At 48.0% G+C, this 18344-nt stretch overlaps 1 protein-coding gene across 1 annotated transcript in view; it reads left to right on the top strand.

The window, feature by feature from the left end:
- The window catches only part of galnt9 (polypeptide N-acetylgalactosaminyltransferase 9), a 423545-nt gene that overhangs the window by 322965 nt on the left and 82236 nt on the right, over positions 1–18344 (top strand). Inside the window, exons 8-9 of the mRNA XM_038805188.1 lie at positions 6178–6315; positions 10468–10563. Coding sequence (XP_038661116.1) covers positions 6178–6315; positions 10468–10563 — 234 coding nt within the window. The remainder of the gene's footprint in view (positions 1–6177; positions 6316–10467; positions 10564–18344) is intronic.

Here is an 18344-nt window from a genome sequence, read left to right on the forward strand (position 1 = left end):
GCACCGGCAAGCAGGACGCTGGTTTGAAGTGTGTCTACTTCAACGCCAGGAGCATCCGGAATAAGGTGGGTGAGCTTGCAGCATGGGTTGGTACCTGGAATCTCGATGTTGTGGCGATTTCGGAGACATGGGTAGAGCAGGGACAGGAATGGTTGTTGCAGGTTCCAGGATTTAGATGTTTCTGTAAGAACAGAGAAGATGGTAAAAGAGGGGGGGGTGTGGCATTGTTAATCAAGGAAAGTATTACGGCGGTAGAAAGGACGCTTGAGGACTCGTCTACTGCGGCAGTATGGGCCGAGGTTAGGAACAGTAGAGGAGAGGTCACCCTGTTGGGAGTTGTCTATAGACCTCCGAATAGTCCCAGAGATGTCGAGGAAAGGATTGCAAAGATGATTCTTGACAGGAGCGAGAGTAACAGGGTAGTTGTTATGGGGGACTTTAACTTTCCAAATATTGACTGGAAATACTATAGTTCGAGTACTATAGATGGGTCAGTTTTTGTGCAGTGTGTGCAGGAGGGTTTTCTGACACAGTATGTAGACAGACCAACAAGGGGCGAGGCCACATTGGATTTGGTACTGGGTAATGAACCCGGCCAGGTGTTAGATTTAGATGTAGGTGAGCACTTTGGTGATAGTGATCACAACTCGGTTATGTTTACTTTAGCAATGGGCAGGGATAGGTATATACCGCAAGGCAAGAATTATAGCTGGGGGAAAGGCAATTATGATGCTATTCGGCAAGATTTAGGAGGTATAGGATGGGGAAGGAAACTGCAGGGGATGGGTACAATCGAAATGTGGAGCTTTTTCAAGGAACAGCTACTGCGTGTCCTTGATAAGTATGTACCTGTCAGGCAGGGAGGAAGTTGTCGAGCAAGGGAGCCGTGGTTTACTAAGGAAGTTGAAGCACTTGTCAAGAGGAAGAAGAAGGCTTATGTTAGGATGAGACATGAAGGCTCAGTTAGGGCACTTGAGAGTTACAAGTTAGCCAGGAAGGACCTAAAGGGAGAGTTAAGAAGAGCGAGGAGAGGACACGAAAAGTCGTTGGCGGATAGGATCAAGGAAAACCCTAAGGCTTTCTATAGGTATATCAGGAACAAAAGAATGACTCGAGTAAGATTAGGGCCAATCAAGGATAGTAGTGGAAAGTTGTGTGTGGAATCAGAGGAGATAGGGGAAGCATTAAATGGATATTTTTCGTCAGTGTTTACACTGGAGAAAGACAATGTTGTCGAGGAGAACACTCAGGTTCAGTCGACCAGGCTAGATGGAATTGAGGTTCAAAAGGAGGAGGTGTTAGCAATTTTAGAAAATGTCAAAATAGATAAGCCCCCTGGGCCAGATGGGATTTATCCTAGGATTCTCTGGGAAGCCAGGGAGGAGATTGCAGAGCCTTTGTCCTTGATATTTATGTCGTCTTTGTCGACAGGAATAGTGCCGGAAGACTGGAGGATAGCAAATGTTGTCCCATTGTTCAAGAAGGGGAGTAGAGACAACCCTGGTAATTATAGACCTGTGAGCCTTACTTCGGTTGTGGGTAAAATGTTGGAAAAGGTTATAAGAGATAGGGTTTATAATCATCTTGAAAAGAACAAGTTGATTAGCGATACTCAACCCGGTTTTGTGAAGGGTAGGTCATGTCTCACAAACCTTATTGAGTTTTTTGAGAAGGTGACCAAACAGGTGGATCAGGGTAAAGCTGTTGATGTGGTGTATATGGATTTCAGTAAGGCGTTTGATAAGGTTCCACACGGTAGACTATTGCAGAAAATAAGGAAGTATGGGATTGAAGGTGATTTAGCGGTTTGGATCAGTAATTGGCTAGCTGAAAGAAGACAGAGGGTGGTGGTTGATGGCAAATGTTCATCCTGGAGTTCAGTTACTAGTGGTGTACCGCAAGGATCTGTTTTGGGGCCACTGCTGTTTGTCATTTTTATAAATGACCTGGAAGAGGGTGTAGAAGGATGGGTTAGTAAATTTGCAGATGACACGAAGGTCGGTGGAGTTGTGGATAGTGCTGAAGGATGTTATAGGATACAGAGGGACATAGATAAGCTGCAGAGCTGGGCTGAGAGGTGGCAGATGGAGTTTAATGCGGAAAAGTGTGAGGTGGTTCACTTTGGAAGGAGTAACAGGAATGCAGAGTACTGGGCTAATGGCAAGATTCTTGGTAGTGTAGATGAACAGAGAGATCTCGGCATCCAGGTACATAAATCCTTGAAAGTTGCCACCCAGGTTAATAGGGCTGTTAAGAAGGCATATGGTGTGCTAGCCTTTATAAGCAGGGGGATTGAGTTTCGGAACCACAGGGTCATGCTGCAGCTGTACATAACTCTGGTGCGGCCACACCTGGAGTACTGCGTGCAGTTCTGGTCACCACATTATAGGAAGGATGTGGAAGCTTTGGAAAGGGTTCAGAGGAGATTTACTAGGATGTTGCCTGGTATGGAGGGAAGGTCTTACGAGGAAAGGCTCAGGGAATTGAGGTTGTTTTCGTTAGAAAGGAGAAGGCTGAGAGGTGACTTAATAGAGACATATAAGATAGTCAGAGGGTTAGATAGGGTGGACAGTGAGAGTCTTTTTCCTCGGATGGTGATGACCAACACGAGGGGACATAGCTTTAAATTGAGGGGTGAGAGATATAGGACAGATGTCAGAGGCAGTTTCTTTACTCAGAGAGTAGTAGGGGTGTGGAACGCCCTGCCTGCAACAGTAGTAGACTCGCCAACTTTAAGGGCATTTAAGTGGTCACTGGATAGACATATGGATGAAAATGGAATAGTGTAGGTCAGATAGGCTTCAGATGGTTTCACAGGTCGGCGCAACATCGAGGGCCGAAGGGCCCGTACTGCGCTGTAGTGTTCTATGTTCTATGTTCTATCCTTGTTCTTGGGAACCGAGTTGCTAGAGGACAGTAAGGGGTTAGTCCTTCCGACTGTGATGGATGGGAACTGGATGCACCCACAATGACCCAACAATTATTGTCACCCTATTGAAGAGGCCGGCTTTGTGTTGGGCAGAGTCCCGTGTCTCGTGGGAGGCCCAAGCAGGATGGATATCGTAGCCTCCGGTCAGGTCCATCGCCTCCATTATTGTGAGGGGGGAGGGAGTGGGTTTGGAGGGGCGGATGGGTGGAGAGAGGAGGGTATTTGAAGAGCGGAGGAGTTTCAGGGTGTGAGGATCAAGAGGGGTAGTTTGGTGGTGGAATTTGGGGGTCTGTGTTATTAATATTCTTTATCAGTTACTTAAATATTGAAGGACAACTGGTTGCCCGAGAGTTGGGAAATCATCCGACTGAGTAACAAGGAGTCCGTTTTCCAGTCAGCATAGAGAGGCTGGAGCAGACGGCGGTCCAGACGGAGCAACTGGAGAGAGGGATAATCACAGGCCAAAGAGGTGTGAATTGTCTCAAGCCAGGACAGTTGGTAGGATTCCGCAAGCCCAGGCCAGATGGTGGGGACTGAATATAATGCGAAATCCAAGGTCCCGGTTGAGTCCGTTCTCATGTGTGCAGAATTTGATTACAAGTTTCTGCTCGGCGATTCTGCGTTGTCGCGTGTCCTGAAGGCCGCCTTGGAGAACGCTTACCCGGAGATCAGAGGCTGAATGCCCTTGACTGCTGAAGTGTTTCCCGACTAGAACGGAACATTCCTGCCTGGTGATTGTCGCGCGATGTCCGTTCATCCGTTGTCGCAGCGTCTGCTTGGTCTCGCCAATGTACCATGCTTCCTTTCTTGCAGCGCATGAGGTAGACAACGTTGGCACAAGTATGTACCATGAAATCTTGGGCTTGCAAAAAATGGGCTTGCGAGATCGTACCAACTGTCCTGGCTTGAGACAATTCACACCTCTTTAACCTGTGATTATCCCTCTCTCCAGTTGCTCCATCTGGACCTGTAAAGACTTAATTACCTGCAAAGACTCACATTCAAAATATCGTATTGCATCTTTGACTTTGTCTATATAAATGTTTCTGGAACCCACCTCTTCATTCACCTGAGGAAGGAGATGCGCTCTGGAAAGCTCGTTATTCGAAATAAACCTGTTGGACTTTAACCTGGTGTTGTCAGACTTCTTACTGTGCTCACCCCCGTCCAATGCCGGCGTCTCCACATCTTAAAATGGGGTGGCAGCACCCGCAACGTCAAGTCCGTTAAAAATGAAATTTGGTCAGATGGGAATGGTGAGATCCTGATGTCTTGGTACCAGCAAAGCATTAACCATCTCCCCCGAGCACCGTTTCCTTGAGTAGGGAAGATCTAATTGAGGTGTTTAAGAAGATTGAGCGACTTGATCAGGTCGACAGAGAGAAACTGTTAGCTCTGTTGGAGAGAGTCCAGAACATGGTAGCAGAAACTGAAAATGAGAGTCAGGCATCCCAGGATGGACTTCTCTGACAAACCATGGAACCCTGTGCTCCACAAGAGCTGCTGGTGCTGGGAGCCAATTGAAAATCTCAAAACTAAGATCGATGGGCTTTTGTTAGATGAGGACTTCCGGCGGCGGCTATGAAGGAGTAAGTCGCACATTTGGCGGCTCCCGCTCGGGTCGGACTTTTGGACCTTTTCCCCCGATTTTCTACCGGACTTGAATTGTAAAACTGAAGACGGAGACAATTGTGTACTGAATTCCCACATCGGTGCATGGAGAGAAGGACTAAAAGTGTCAAAACAGGTGTCAAACGTCCCGCTCCTACCGCTAAGGGGGATACAGGACAGGGTATTTCCAGAGTGGGTGTGGGCGGGGGAGAAGGAAGTGTCTTGGACATTTACAAGGAATTTATGGGGTTCAGAGGAGATGCAGACTGAGGAGCTGAAGCACAAGTGGGAGGAGGAGCTGGGAGGAGAGATAGAGGATGGTCTATGGGTGGACACATTGAGTAGCATCAACACGTCCACAACATGTGCCAGGCCCAGCCTGATACAATTCAAGGTGGTTCACCGGGCTGACATGACAGTGGCCCGGATGAGCAGATTCTTTGGGGTGGAAGACAGGTGTGTAAAATGTGCGGGAGGACCAGCGAACCATGGCCACATGTTTTGGACATGTCCGAAGCTTAGGGTGTCGCTGAGTCCAGAGGTGGCGATTTCAGGGTGTCAGAAGATCCAGGAGGAGAAATAGGCGGAGGTTCTGGCCTTTGCTTCCCTGGTAGCCCGGAGACGGATACTATTAGCTTGGAGGGACTCAAAGCCCCCGAAGTCGGAGACCTGGCTATCGGACATGGCTAGCTTTCTCTGTTTGGAGAAAATCAAGTTTGCCTTGAGAGGGTCAATGTTAGGGTTCGCCCGGAGGTGGCAACCGTTCGTCGACTTCTTCACGGAAAATTAATCGTCAGCAGAAGGGGGGGGGGTTTGTTTAGCTTAGAGTAGGGGGTTAATAAAGGTGGGACCTGTCAGGGAGGGAGACGGCTTTTGCAATATGTTTATAGTTTCCTGTACATTGTTTATTGTGTTGTTGTTGTTATAATACCAAACATTACCTCAATAAAATAATGTTTATTAAAAAAAAAATTGTTAGATATGGGGATGACGGTTTGTGGAACTAAGGGAGGCAAATAGATAATTTAGAAAATAAGGTAAATAGAAAATAAAGCTCCAGATCAGCCATGATCTAACTGAATGTTGGAACATATTTGAGGGGCTGAATGGTCTTCTCTCAGTCCTAGGCTGCCACTGTGAGGTGCGAGGGGTTGAAATTGACCCCTATCCGTGGTAATTCCAGAGGTTTTACTTCAGACCTCCGACAGACTATCGTTTATTTAAAGTAACTCCACAGGATAAAGCACCATTGAAAATCAATTTCTGATGCCTCAGAGTCTGAAGAGATTTATTCCACAAAGATGTGAGACGTTGCAACAGGTTCGTTCAAAGATTAATTGCACGCAGTGGCCAAAAGAGAGAGAAACATTTCGCAGATTAGCATCACGATATCTCATTTATAAAGCACAGTTTGTTCAGAAATAACAGCAGTAATTACACAAAGTGGTTTCCTTTGGAAACTACAGGAACTTTCAAAAGACAATCAGATATTTACCTGGAGAGGATTAATTTCAGGGTCATGGGCGAAATGTTGGGACGTGGGGCTGAATTAGACAGGGCCAATACAGATGCAATGGGACGAGTGACCTTCTTCTCTGCAGTCGGATTCTATGATTCTTCCCATTTTCCGTTGACAGAATCCGGGGGTTGATTTTGGCGATGTTTCGGAGCGAGTGGCACTGCGCAAGAGGCTGAACTGTCGGAGCTTCAGATGGTACAGAGACAATGTCTATCCTGAAATAAGAACCTACAACAACACCATCACCTACGGAGAGGTAACCTGTCACAGCAGAGAGAAATCGTACAGGCGCACGCGGGGGAAATGTCTCGCTTCTAATGGCTGATTCTGTCACTGAGGGGCACCCACATTCGGGGAGTCTCTGTTGGAGAGCGATTGAGAGGGGGACTGATTGTGGAATCTGCCCCCACACCCCCTCTCTTATCGCGATACTGTGTAAGCGGAGGCTGTGAAGTCATCCCTTAAAATACCCTAACAATCTGACAGTGTCTTAGGCATAAATTAATGCCACTTTTTTATTTCCAAATAACTGAATTCAAGTTTTGAAACTGCGCTAATTGCAGCTGTAACTGAATTCTCACCAGGCGGCGGATTCCCACTCCAGGAGACGTGAGCACAAAATTTAGGCAGCTCCTTCACTGAGGGGGTGTTGCACTGGGCGGCACGGTAGCACAGTGGCTATCACTGTTGCTTCACAGCGCCAGGGACCCAGGTTCAATTCCCGGCTTGGGTCACTTTCTGTGGGGAGTCTGCACATTCTCCCCGTATCTGCGTGTGTTTCCTCCGGGTGCTCCGGTTTCCTCCCACAAGTCCCGAAAGACGGCAGGTTAGGTAATTTGAACATTCTGAATTCTCCCTCTCTGTACCCGAACAGGCGCCGGAGTGTGGCGACTAGGGGCTGTGGTGATATGCATCACTGTCGATACACAAGGGGTTATGGTAATTACACGTAGACTAGCTAGACAGTAGAGGGAGCACCAGAGACATGACACACAGACACTCAACCAATAGGTCAGCAAGATAGGACACGACCAATGGGCAGTCACGATACACACTGAGGTGACACTACCACAGGGGGGCATTACACCAACCCATATATAATGGACACAGCACACATGATCTTCCTCTTTCCAGTGGAGACACTCAGTGTGTACAGACACAGGGTTGATTGAACATCACACCCACCACGTGGATTGTAGCAGACTGGTTTGTCAGTCTGAGTAGCTATAGAAGGATTAACAGTCATGGCGAACCCGAGTAGGAGAATTGTGAATAGTTTAATAAACGTGTTGAAGTTAACTCCACGTCTGAACCTTCCTTTGTCAGAGTAAACAACAAGGAAGCAGTTTATGCTACGTCAAGAGCATAACAAGACAGGGGCTTTTCACAGTAACTTCATTGTGGTGTTAATGTAAGCCTACTTGTGACAATAAAGATTCTTATTATTATTAGAGGTACCCTCTTTAAATTGAGATATTAATCTAAGGCCCCGTCTGCCAGCTCAGGTGAATGTAAAATACCCCACTGCATTTTTGCAGAGAAGAGCAGTGTCCTGGCCAATATTCATTACTCATCCAACATCATAAAGACAGATAATCCAGACATTATCACCCTGTGGTTGGCTGTATGCAAATTAGCTGCTGTGCTTCTTACTTGACAACAATGACGACCCTTTGAAAGTATCCCATTGACTGTAAAGAACTTTGGGACATCTGAATTCCCCCTCTTTGGGACATCTATGGGCAGCACGGTAGCCTTGTGGACAGCACAATGGCTTCACAGCTCCAGGGTCCCAGGTTCGATTCCGGCTTGGGTCACTGTCTGTGCGGAGTCTGCACATCCTCCCCGTGTGTGCGTGGGTTTCCTCCGGGTGCTCCGGTTTCCTCCCACAGTCCAAAGATGTGCAGGTTAGGTGGATTGGCCATGATAAATTGCCCTTTGTGTCCAAAATTGCCCTTAGTTTTGGGAGGGGTTACCTGGTTATGGGAACAAGGTGGAGGTGTTGACCTTGGGTAGGGTGCTCTTTCCAAGAGCCGGTGCAGACTCGATAGGCTGAATGGCCTCCTCCTGCACTGTAACTTCTGTGAAAAAAAAATCGTGAGGTCAGGAAAGGTGCTGTAGAAATAAAAGGGCTCTTTCTGTTGGGAACTGAACTTGCGTTTCTTGGATTATTACTCCAGATAGTGCTTGTGGGAAAAATCAAGCCTGTGAAACAAGATGTAGCTGCCACAGGTGTAGTTCTACAGAAACGTGGCAGGACTCGAGCTTGAGGAGGTTTATAGGCAGCTTTTTACATCGTTCATTCTTTTCAGCCTCTGTGCATTATCACAAGTGACATAGTAAGTAATCAGGCTGCATTCGCTGCCTGGTCCACTGTTCACTCATTCAGTGCACGTTACATTAATGCTGATTGAGTCTCTCATTAACGTGCTGCTAACCTCTCCAGTCACCTGCCCCTGCCGTGTCTGCAATCGGAAAGTCCTCCAACTCGCACCCTCCCGCCAGTCCAGAGAGCTTGGAGCACAGTGAGAGGTGCACCGTAATCCAGTCATCCCGGGCAATTTTATTCTTCCAAATCTGGGAGTGAGTGAAGTCTGACGGGGAATCATTTGTCTGAGGGAAGCTTGCTGAGACATCCCAGGCAGTTTGACATGTCTGGAGGAGTGATCAATTGCGAACGGTAGCAAATGGGCAGCAGGGTAGCATAGTGGTTAGCACTATGGCTTCACAGCGCCAGGGTCCCAGGTTCGATTCCCGGCTTATGTCTGTGCGGAGTCTGCACGTTGTCCCTGTGTCAGCTTGGGTTTCCTCCGGGCTCTCCGTTTTCCTCCCACAAGTCCCAAAAGACGTGCTTGTTAGGTGAATTGGACATTCTGAATTCTCCCTCGGTGTACCCGAACAGGCGCCGGAATGTGGCGACTAGGGGATGTTCTCAGTAACTTCATTGCAGTGTTAGTGTAAGCCTAGTTGGGACAATAAAGATTATTATTAACATTCCACCATTCTCTTGCCACGAGACCGTGGCTGAACTTTGTGCCTTTATTTTGGTCATTTAATACTGCATCTTAAAAAATCCTTTATGTCCATTTTTCCTGTACTGGATGGTGTCTTGTTGATCTATTTTCTTTCGGAGGAATTGTTGAACTGTGAGAGAATACCGAGGATCATTAGTGGAACAAAAGAAAAAGAACTCAAATTTCTATTGTTCCTTTCCCACCTCAGGACGTCCCAAAGTATTTTGCAGCCAACGATTACATTTCCAGTGTGGTTAGTGGTGTAAAGCAGGACACACAGCAGCCAATTTGTGTTCAGCAAACCCACCCCACCCCCTAAACAACAATGAGACACATGACCAGGTAACCTGTTTCTTTCCGTGGTATTGTCAGTCAGAGAGATCTGGGTGCACAGGTCCACAGGTCACTGAAAGGGGCAACACAGGTGGAGAAGGTAGTCAAGAAGGCATACGGCATGCTTGCCTTCATTGGCCGGGGCATTGAGTATAAGAATTGGCGAGTCATGTTGCAGCTGTATAGAACCTTAGTTAGGCCACACTTGGAGTATAGTGTTCAATTCTGGTCGCCACACTACCAGAAGGATGTGCAGGCTTTAGAGAGGGTGCAGAAGAGATTTACCAGGATGTTGCCTGGTATGGAGGGCATTAGCTATGAGGAGCGGTTGAATAAACTCGGTTTGTTTTCACTGGAACGACGGAGGTCGAGGGGCGACCTGATAGAGGTCTACAAAATTATGAGGGGCATGGACAGAGTGGATAGTCAGAGGCTTTTTCCCAGGGTAGAGGGGACAGTTACTAGGGGGCATAGGTTTAAGGTGCGAGGGGAAGGTTTAGAGGAGATGTACGAGGCAAGTTTTTTACACAGAGGGCAGTGGGTGCCTGGAACTCGCTGCCGGAGGAGGTGGTGGAAGCAGGGACGATAGTGACGTTTAAGGGGCATCTTTACAAATACATGAATAGGATGGGAATAGAGGGATACGGAGCCAGGAAGTGCAGAAGATTGTAGTTTAGACGGGCAGCATGGTCGGCACAGGCTTGGAGGGCCGAAGGGCCTGTTTTTGTGCTGTACTTTTCTTTGTTCTTTGTTCTAATAAACTCCAGTCTGGACCAGTTAGGCTGAATGGCCTGTTTCAGTGTTGTAATTCATCGCAGTCATCCCTTCTTCTGTTAGGCCGCACCACAGAACGCACATTTTTTTTCCATGACCTTACAATGTGCTGAATATTTCGAGCAAACAAATTGCTCCTGACCAGCTGTTTCCTTGATGTTAGTAAGTGCGAAGTGGACTGTCCAAAGGAGCCGTTGTGAATGTCAGCAAGAAGGCCTTTCTTGGCCCTTTAGTAAAGTGTGTGAGTGCGGCTTGAACCTGAACCGGAAATCTTTTTAATCCAACAGGTACGAAACAGCAAAGCAAGTGGCTATTGCTTAGACCAAGGCTCGGAAGAGGATGACAGAGCCATTCTATATCCATGTCATGGGATGACGTCACAGGTAGGAACTGTTGGGAAAGAGTTAACGTTCCCAAATACTTGCGTTTGGAATTTGGAATTGATAATAGATTGCACTTATTGGTTAATAGACTGTGCCGATATATAAAGGGGATGCAGGTGGCACTGTTTATTGTTGAGGAAGTGATTACTCAACACAATAAACTTGGAGTCGACAAAGTCAAGGCTTGCTTCCATGTTCCTATTATTATAGGGTCACCATCAGAGCGTAACAGAAGCACCCTCCCACGCACAGCTCTTTCCCTTTCAGATATGCAGTATTGAGCCAGAGAAAACCACTGAAGCTCTTCGCTCAGTCTCTGGCTTTTCTGCTAACAAATATATTTCCAAAGGTGTGTCTTATGTGTCAAACTGGATATTTTGCATCGGGCTTCATTTTCCAAAGCCGATCAATGCACATTATTCTCATCCTAATTGACCAAACTGATCAGCTGGTTAGCAAAGCCAGCCCCTCGAACCCGTTATGGGGAAGATTGACATTCCTAAAAGCTCTTTTGGAATGGGTGAATCTAAAAGCTGACAGGTTCAGTGAATCAGTGATGGACTCCTCTGATATTTCTATTTGGCAGTGGTAGGGCAATAAGATGTACAACGTAATCCACGGTCAATAACTGCCCCGCCTTGCCTTGACTTCTCGAGGGCATGACCTCGGTAATCACCGTGGCTACCCGAGACAGTCACAGACTGAACTCTTACCAACAGACTTGAAAATCGCGTTTGGACTCCAAGTCATCACGATTAGGTTGGATGTGTGACATCGAGAGAGGCCATTCAGCCCAAACAGTCCGTGCTGGTGTTTATGCTCCACTTGAGCACCCTCCCATTCTTCCTCATCGAATTCAGTCAGAGAAACGCTCTGTTCCTTTCTCCCTCCTTTGCTTAAATCCCCTTAAATTTAACCAAACTATTCACCTCAGCCGCTCCCTGTGGCAGTGATTTTCCACATTCTCACTGTTCTCCGGGTGAAGCAGTTTCTGCTGAATTTCTAGATTGGGTTTCTTGGCGACGATCCTATACTGACGGCCTCCAGTTCTGCCCTTCCCCACAAGAGGAAGCTTTCTCTCTGTATCCCCTCTGTCAAAACATTTCTGAAATATAAGGGCCTGTAATAGGAGACTCCACAAAGAAAAAGAGTCTCGGCCTACTCATCCTCTCCTGATAGCTATAACCTCATGTTCCTAATATCGTCCTTGTAAATATTTCCCCAGCAGGGTCGGAGAATCGCCTGGGGCCACCGAAAATCCTGCCCCCGCCGTGGCAGAGATTGTGGCGGTGGCAGGAATCTCGCCACTCCGATCGGAGAGGCCCCTGCGGTGATTCTCCAGCCCGGATGGGTCGAAGTCCCGCCGCTGGGAGGCCTCTCCCGCCGCTGAGGTTTGAACCACCTCTGGAATGGCGGGATCAGCGGCGCGAGCGGGCCCCGGGGTCCTGGGGGGGGGCGGGGGGCGATCGAACCCCGGGGGGTGCCCCCACGGTGGCCTGGCCCGCGATCGGGGCCCCCCGCTCAGACTCCGGGCCAGTGCCCTGGGTGCACTATTTTCCTCCGAGGCCGCCACGGCCTCCGCCATGGCGGAAGCGGAAGAGAAACCCACATCGCGCATGCGCCGGCAGTGAGGTCAGCGGCCAGCTGCCGCTGACGTCACTGCCGGCGCATGCGCCGACCGGCGAAAGCCTTTCGGCCAGCCCTGCTGGTGGGGGCGCCGTTATTTTGCGCCAGTCTTCTGGTGCAAACCGCTCCGGCGCGGGGCTGGCACCCAAAGGTGGGGAGAATTCCCCACCTTTGGGGAGGCCCGACCCCTGAGTGGTTGGTGCTACTCCCCTACTCCGGGACCCTCCGTCACGCCGGGTAGGGGAGAATGCCGCCCCAGAGTTGTGCAACATTCCGAGTGCGGTCTTACCAAGGTTTGATACAAGTTCAGCATAACTTCTTTCCTTGATGTATCTGTTGCGACTCGCGACGTTTTGACCTGAGACGCAGTTTTCAGGAAATAATCGTGTCGTAAGTTCGAGGACTTCCTGTACTAACGCAACCTGAGCAGATACAACAAGATAAAAGCAAATTGCCGCGGATGCTGGAATCTGAAACCAGAACAGAAGATGCTGGACAATCTGAGCAGGTCCGACAGAGTGTGTGGAGAGAGAAGGGAGCTGACGTTCCGAGTCTGGGTGACTCTTTGTCAAAACTGGAGAGAACTGGAAATAGGGTCAGATTTATACTGTGGGGGGGGGGGGGGGGGGGGGGGTGCTGGATAGAGGGCCAGTGATAGGTGGAGATTGACAAAAGGTGATGAGGACCGAAAGACACAAGGAACGTAAATGGGGGTGATTGAGGCTAAGAAGGATGGTGTTAGTGAGACATAAAGAGATTAGAATGTGTCAATGGCAGAACAATGGAGAGCGGTCTGTCAAAGAGCAATCAGGACCAGTTGGCCCAAGTGGGGTGGGGGGACGGGGTGGGGGACAATGGTGAGGGAAAACCAGATCGATGGAAGAAATAGAAATAAAACGATAGAAATAAAAATGGGCTGAATGTGGAGGAGAGAGTTCACAGAACAAGGGCTGGGATGGTGGGCGGGGTGGCATGGGAGCGATCTGGGACGTTGACATCTGCTGGCAACAAGGTATCCAGCAGCTCACTGAGAGAAATAACTCAGCCCTACACTGAAGTGGGGGGCGAACTCTCCTATCCCTTCACCCAAAACTCACTATTAACAGAAGCTGGTCAGTCAGTGTGTTCCCTGTGTTGGCTTTGGAAAACCTGCTCACCCTAATCTCAGGTGGATGTTAATGGTCCCATGGTCACTATTAGAAGAAGAAGAGGGGTGTTCTCCATGGTTTTTTCCACCATATTGTTTCATAGAACAACATAGAACATACAGTGCATTCGGCCCATCGAGTCTGCACCCACCCACCTAAGTCCTCACTTCCACCCTATCCCCGTAACCCAGTAACCCCATCTAACCTTTTTGGTCACTAAGGGCAATCTATCATGGCCAATCCACCTAACCTGCACGGCTTTCGGGACTTGTGGGAGGAAACTGGAGCACCCGGAGGAAACCCACGCAGACACAGGGAGACGTGCAGACTCCGCACAGACAGTGACCCAGCGGGGAATCGAACCTGGGACCCTGGCGCTGTGAAGCCACAGTGCTATCCACTGTGCTACCGTGCTGCCCATTTCCTTGATCTTAAATTAATAATAACATCAAAATAATTTGTATTAATGTAGTTCATTCACTGTGGTAAAACATCCCAAGGCACTTTACAGCAATGTCACATAAGAAAATGTCAGGACAGGTGACAACCATGGCCAAAATGTTTTCTTTCAGTCAGAATCCTTGCAGTGTAGAAGGAGACCATTTGGTCCATCACGCCTGTACTGGCCCTTGCTCCAAAAGAGCACTCTACCGAGGCCCAATCCCCCACTCCTAGCCCCGTAACCCCACCTAACTATTGGGCAATTTTAGCATGGGCAATCCACCTAACCTGCACATCTTTGGACTGTGGGAAGAAACCGGAGCACCCGGAGGAAACCCACGCAGACACGGGGAGAACGTGCAGACTCCGCACATACAGTCACCCAAGGTCAGAATCGGATCATGTTTCGGGAGGTTTAGGTTAGGAATTCCAGCGTTTGACATTCCAGGCAGTTGAACACACGGCCGCCAACTGCGCAGCGATTAAAATCGGGGATCATCAATCAGCCAGAATTGGAGAAAACTCAGGGATCTCACGAGAGGCCAGAAGAGGTTACAGAGGTAGGAAAAGAATGGATTGGATTGGGTTTGTTTATTGTCACGTGTACCGAGGTACAGTGAAAAATATTTTTCTGTGAGCAGCTCAACAGATTATTTTGTACAAAAAAATAAAATACGTAATAGGGCAGCACAAGGTCCACAATGTAAATATCTAGACACCCAAATCAGGTGAAGCATGCAGGGGTGTAATGTTAATAAGGTCAGTCCATAAGAGGGTCGTTTAGGAGTCTGGTAACAGTGGGGAAGAAGCTGCTTTTGAATCTGTTCGTGTGTCTTCTCAGACTTTTGTATCTCCTGCCCGATGGAAGAAGTTGGAAGAGTGAGTAAACCGGGTGGGAGGGGTCTTTGATTATGCTGCCCGCTTTCCCCCAGCAGCGGGAGGTGTAGATGGAGTCAATGGCTGGGAGGCAGGTTCGCATGATGGTCTGGGCTGTGTTTACTACTCTGATGTTTCTTGCGGTCTTGGGCCGAGGGAGAGGGGGAAAGGCCATGGAGGCAGGTGACAAAAGGAGTGAGAATTTAAAAATGGAGGCATTGCCCAACAAGGAAGCAGTGTGGGCCAGAGGGAACGAGGATAGCGTGTGACTGGGACATTCCATCAAAGTTTTGGATAAGTCACTGCTTTGGAAGTCTACATACGAGTTGCTGGGACACGTGCTGTCATCTCCCTGCTGTTAGTGTTTTTGTCTTTTGCAAATGTTTTCATCAATTCTGGCATTATTCATCGTCTGTTGTGGGAAATGTTAGAAATAACGTTTAGAAGTGAGCCAAAATGTGTTCTCTTCATATGGCTGCATAGTTTAAATAATGCTCAGTTTTAAACATTTCAAGCGTTCAGGGAATGTGGGCATCAAAGAACAAAGAGAAATTACAGCACAGGAACAGGCCCTTCGGCCCTCCAAGCCTGCGCCGATCCAGATCCTCTATCTAAAACTGTCGCCTATTTTCATAGGATCTGTATCCCTCTGCTCCCTGCCCATTCATGTATCTGTCTAGATACATCTTAAATGATGCTATCGTGCCCGCCTCTACCACCTCCGCCGGCAATGCGTTCCAGGCACCCACCACCCTCTGCGTAAAGAACTTTCCACGCATATCTCCCTTAAACTTTTCCCCTCTCACCTTGAACTCGTGACCCCTAGTAATTGAGTCCCCCACTCTGGGAATAAGCTTCTTGCTATCCACCCTGTCTATACCTCTCATGATTTTGTAGCCCTCAATGAGGTCCCCCCCTCAACCTCCGTCTTTCTAATGAAAATAATCCTAATCTACTCAACCTCTCTTCATAGCTAGCGCCCTCCATACCAGGCAACATCCTGGTGACCCTCCTCTGTACCTTCTCCAAAGCATCCACATCCTTCTGGTAATGAGGCGACCAGAACCGTCCGCAGGAGTCCAAATGTGGCCGGACCAAAGTCTTATACAACACTGGTGTTACGACAGGGGAGGGAGAATTGGGATGGCTCCTCCCTTTTCTCTTACTTCGAGGCCAATCACAACAAGATGCATTTTTGGGAAGGAGTGTTTTAATCCCTTGAACGCTTTAACTTTAAAGAACAGACACAAAACAGGCTTTCTGGTAAGATTAAATGAAAAAAAAAGAGGATACATTTTTATTTTGCACACAGCCTAAAATGTTACTTCAACAAATACCCGCTCTTCATTCACACAGACACACACACACAAAGACGAATGTCAAAAAAGTGGTTTGCAGTTTAAGAAGAGAGTTCACAAACCACTATTTGGCTGTTTCTTCAAGATGGTCGTTATAGAGATTACAGGCCTGAAAATTCCCTTTAGGTCACTGAAGGAACAATTGGGGCTGAAGGTGCTTGGTGATGAACCCACAATAGTTTTCCAAGCAATTGCAGGTTGATGAATACTTCCAGCTGAATGCCACAGTCAAGCCTGTAGACAAGCAATATAATCTTGCAGGGCTTGCTGGGCCTAAGAAAAGCTCAATTTCTCTGCCTGAGGTGACTTTTTCAAGGCAGCATTCTTTTCTGTTCAGGGTGAGATATCTTCTCTCTGAGGTTTTTGTCCCAGACTGCCTTAGAATGATGAGATGTTTGTTATCTGAAGCCAGTTTCTATCTCGTGACCACAAAATCAATACTCTTATTATCCATGTGAATGACTTGGTATCATTAACCATTGCCACCGAATGGGGAACAATGGGTGGATATTCGCACTTGCTGGTGAAAAATTGGTTCCTTCACACCCCTCTTTGTGAATTTTCAAATTTCAGACGCCACGTCTAGGGTGACCATTGTGTTTCAGTTTCTGTAAATATCCAGACCAGAATAATTGTTAACTCCACAAGTAATCTGAACCTTGATGTCTCTTCAATGGCTAGTCCAACAAAAGCACACCTAGATTTGCAGGACATTCCAGGGATGTGTTTAGACAGGAGCTTATCGCTGTATATACAAACAAAACACAAAAGAAGCCACGTGACCCTTGAGTCAATCTTGTCACAGTAAGTTATTTATATGCTATGCTGCCTTTTGAACGTAAAGTGTCCATTTTCCCAATAGGTTTTACAGGCCTATGATGTGAACAAAACAAGCAAAGAACAAAGAAAAGTACAGCACAGGAACAGGCCCTTCGGCCCTCCAAGCTTGTGCCGACCATGCTGCCCGTCTAAACTAAAATCTTCTACACTTCCGGGCTCCGTATCCCTCTATTCCCATCCTATTCATGTATTTGTCAAGATGCCCCTTAAATGTCACTATCGTCCCTGCTTCCACCACCTCCTCCGGCAGCGAGTTCCAGGCACCCACTACCTTCTGTGTAAAAAAACTTCCCTCGTACATCTCCTCTAAACCTTGTCCCTCGCACCTTAAACCGATGCACCCTTCGTAATTGATCCCTCTACCCTGGGAAAAAGCCTCTGACTATCCACTCTGTCTATGCCCCTCATAATTTTGTAGACCTCTATCAGGTCGCCCCTCAACTTCCTTCATTCCAGTGAGAACAAACCAAGTTTATTCAATCTCTCCTCATAGCTAATGCCCTCCATACCAGGCATTATCCTGGTAAGTCTCTTCTGCACCCTCTCTGAAGCCTCCACATCCTTCTGGTAGTGTGGCGACCAGAATTGAACACTATACTCCAAGTGTGGCCTAACTAAGGTTCTATACAGCTGCAACATGACTTGCCAATTTTTATACTCAATGCCCTGGCCAATGAAGGCAAGCATGCCGTATGCCTTCTTGACTACCTTCTCCACCTGTGTTGCCCCTTTCAGTGACATGTGTACCTGTGAGCACAACACTAGCAAGGTTGGGGTTTACTGCTAATCCTTAGTTTCCCTTGAGAAGGTGGTGGGTGGGGTGGGGGGCGGGGGTGGTGGAGGGGCGTCTTCTTGAACTGCCATTGTCCATGGAAGAGATTGTGTCCCAGCAATATTGAAGGAACGGCGTGACAGTTCCAAATCAGGATGGTGTGCGATGTGGATGGGTGCTTGTAGGTAGTGGTGTTCCCATGTGTCTGCTGCACTTGTTCTTTCAACTGGCAGAGGTGATGAGGTTGGAAGGTGCTGATAAAGGAGTCTTAGCGAGTTGCTGCCGTACATCTGCCGGACGGTGAACTCTAAAGTTATGTTCATCCAAGGCATACATAGGCTCCATTTTAACTCCCAGGCATCTCTGTGGCCTAGTTTGAGGACAGCTCACCCCAGCGTTAGCAGCAGGGGCTCTGATGATTTTAAAGATTGGCCTCGTCAATATGCCGCTTGCGGAATCCCCCCTGAGTGTCACAGCCAGAATCAGTAAAAGAACGGTTACCCAACCATTAACGGCACCAGAGTAAGGAGGTGAATCTCACCCTTTGGAGTCTGGAGACTTTGGAGTCTCCACAATTGGCGTGGAGTCTCCATCAGTTAAAGATGAATATGAGAGCACAAGAGATAGAAGCAGGAAAATCTGTCTATCTCAGCATTAAGCTTATTCAGTGTTGGAGCACCCACAACCCTCTGGGGTCGTGAATTCCAATCCCTTTGGGTA

The sequence above is a fragment of the Scyliorhinus canicula genome, chromosome 1, assembly GCF_902713615.1.
Source record: "Scyliorhinus canicula chromosome 1, sScyCan1.1, whole genome shotgun sequence".
Taxonomy (NCBI): domain Eukaryota; kingdom Metazoa; phylum Chordata; class Chondrichthyes; order Carcharhiniformes; family Scyliorhinidae; genus Scyliorhinus; species Scyliorhinus canicula.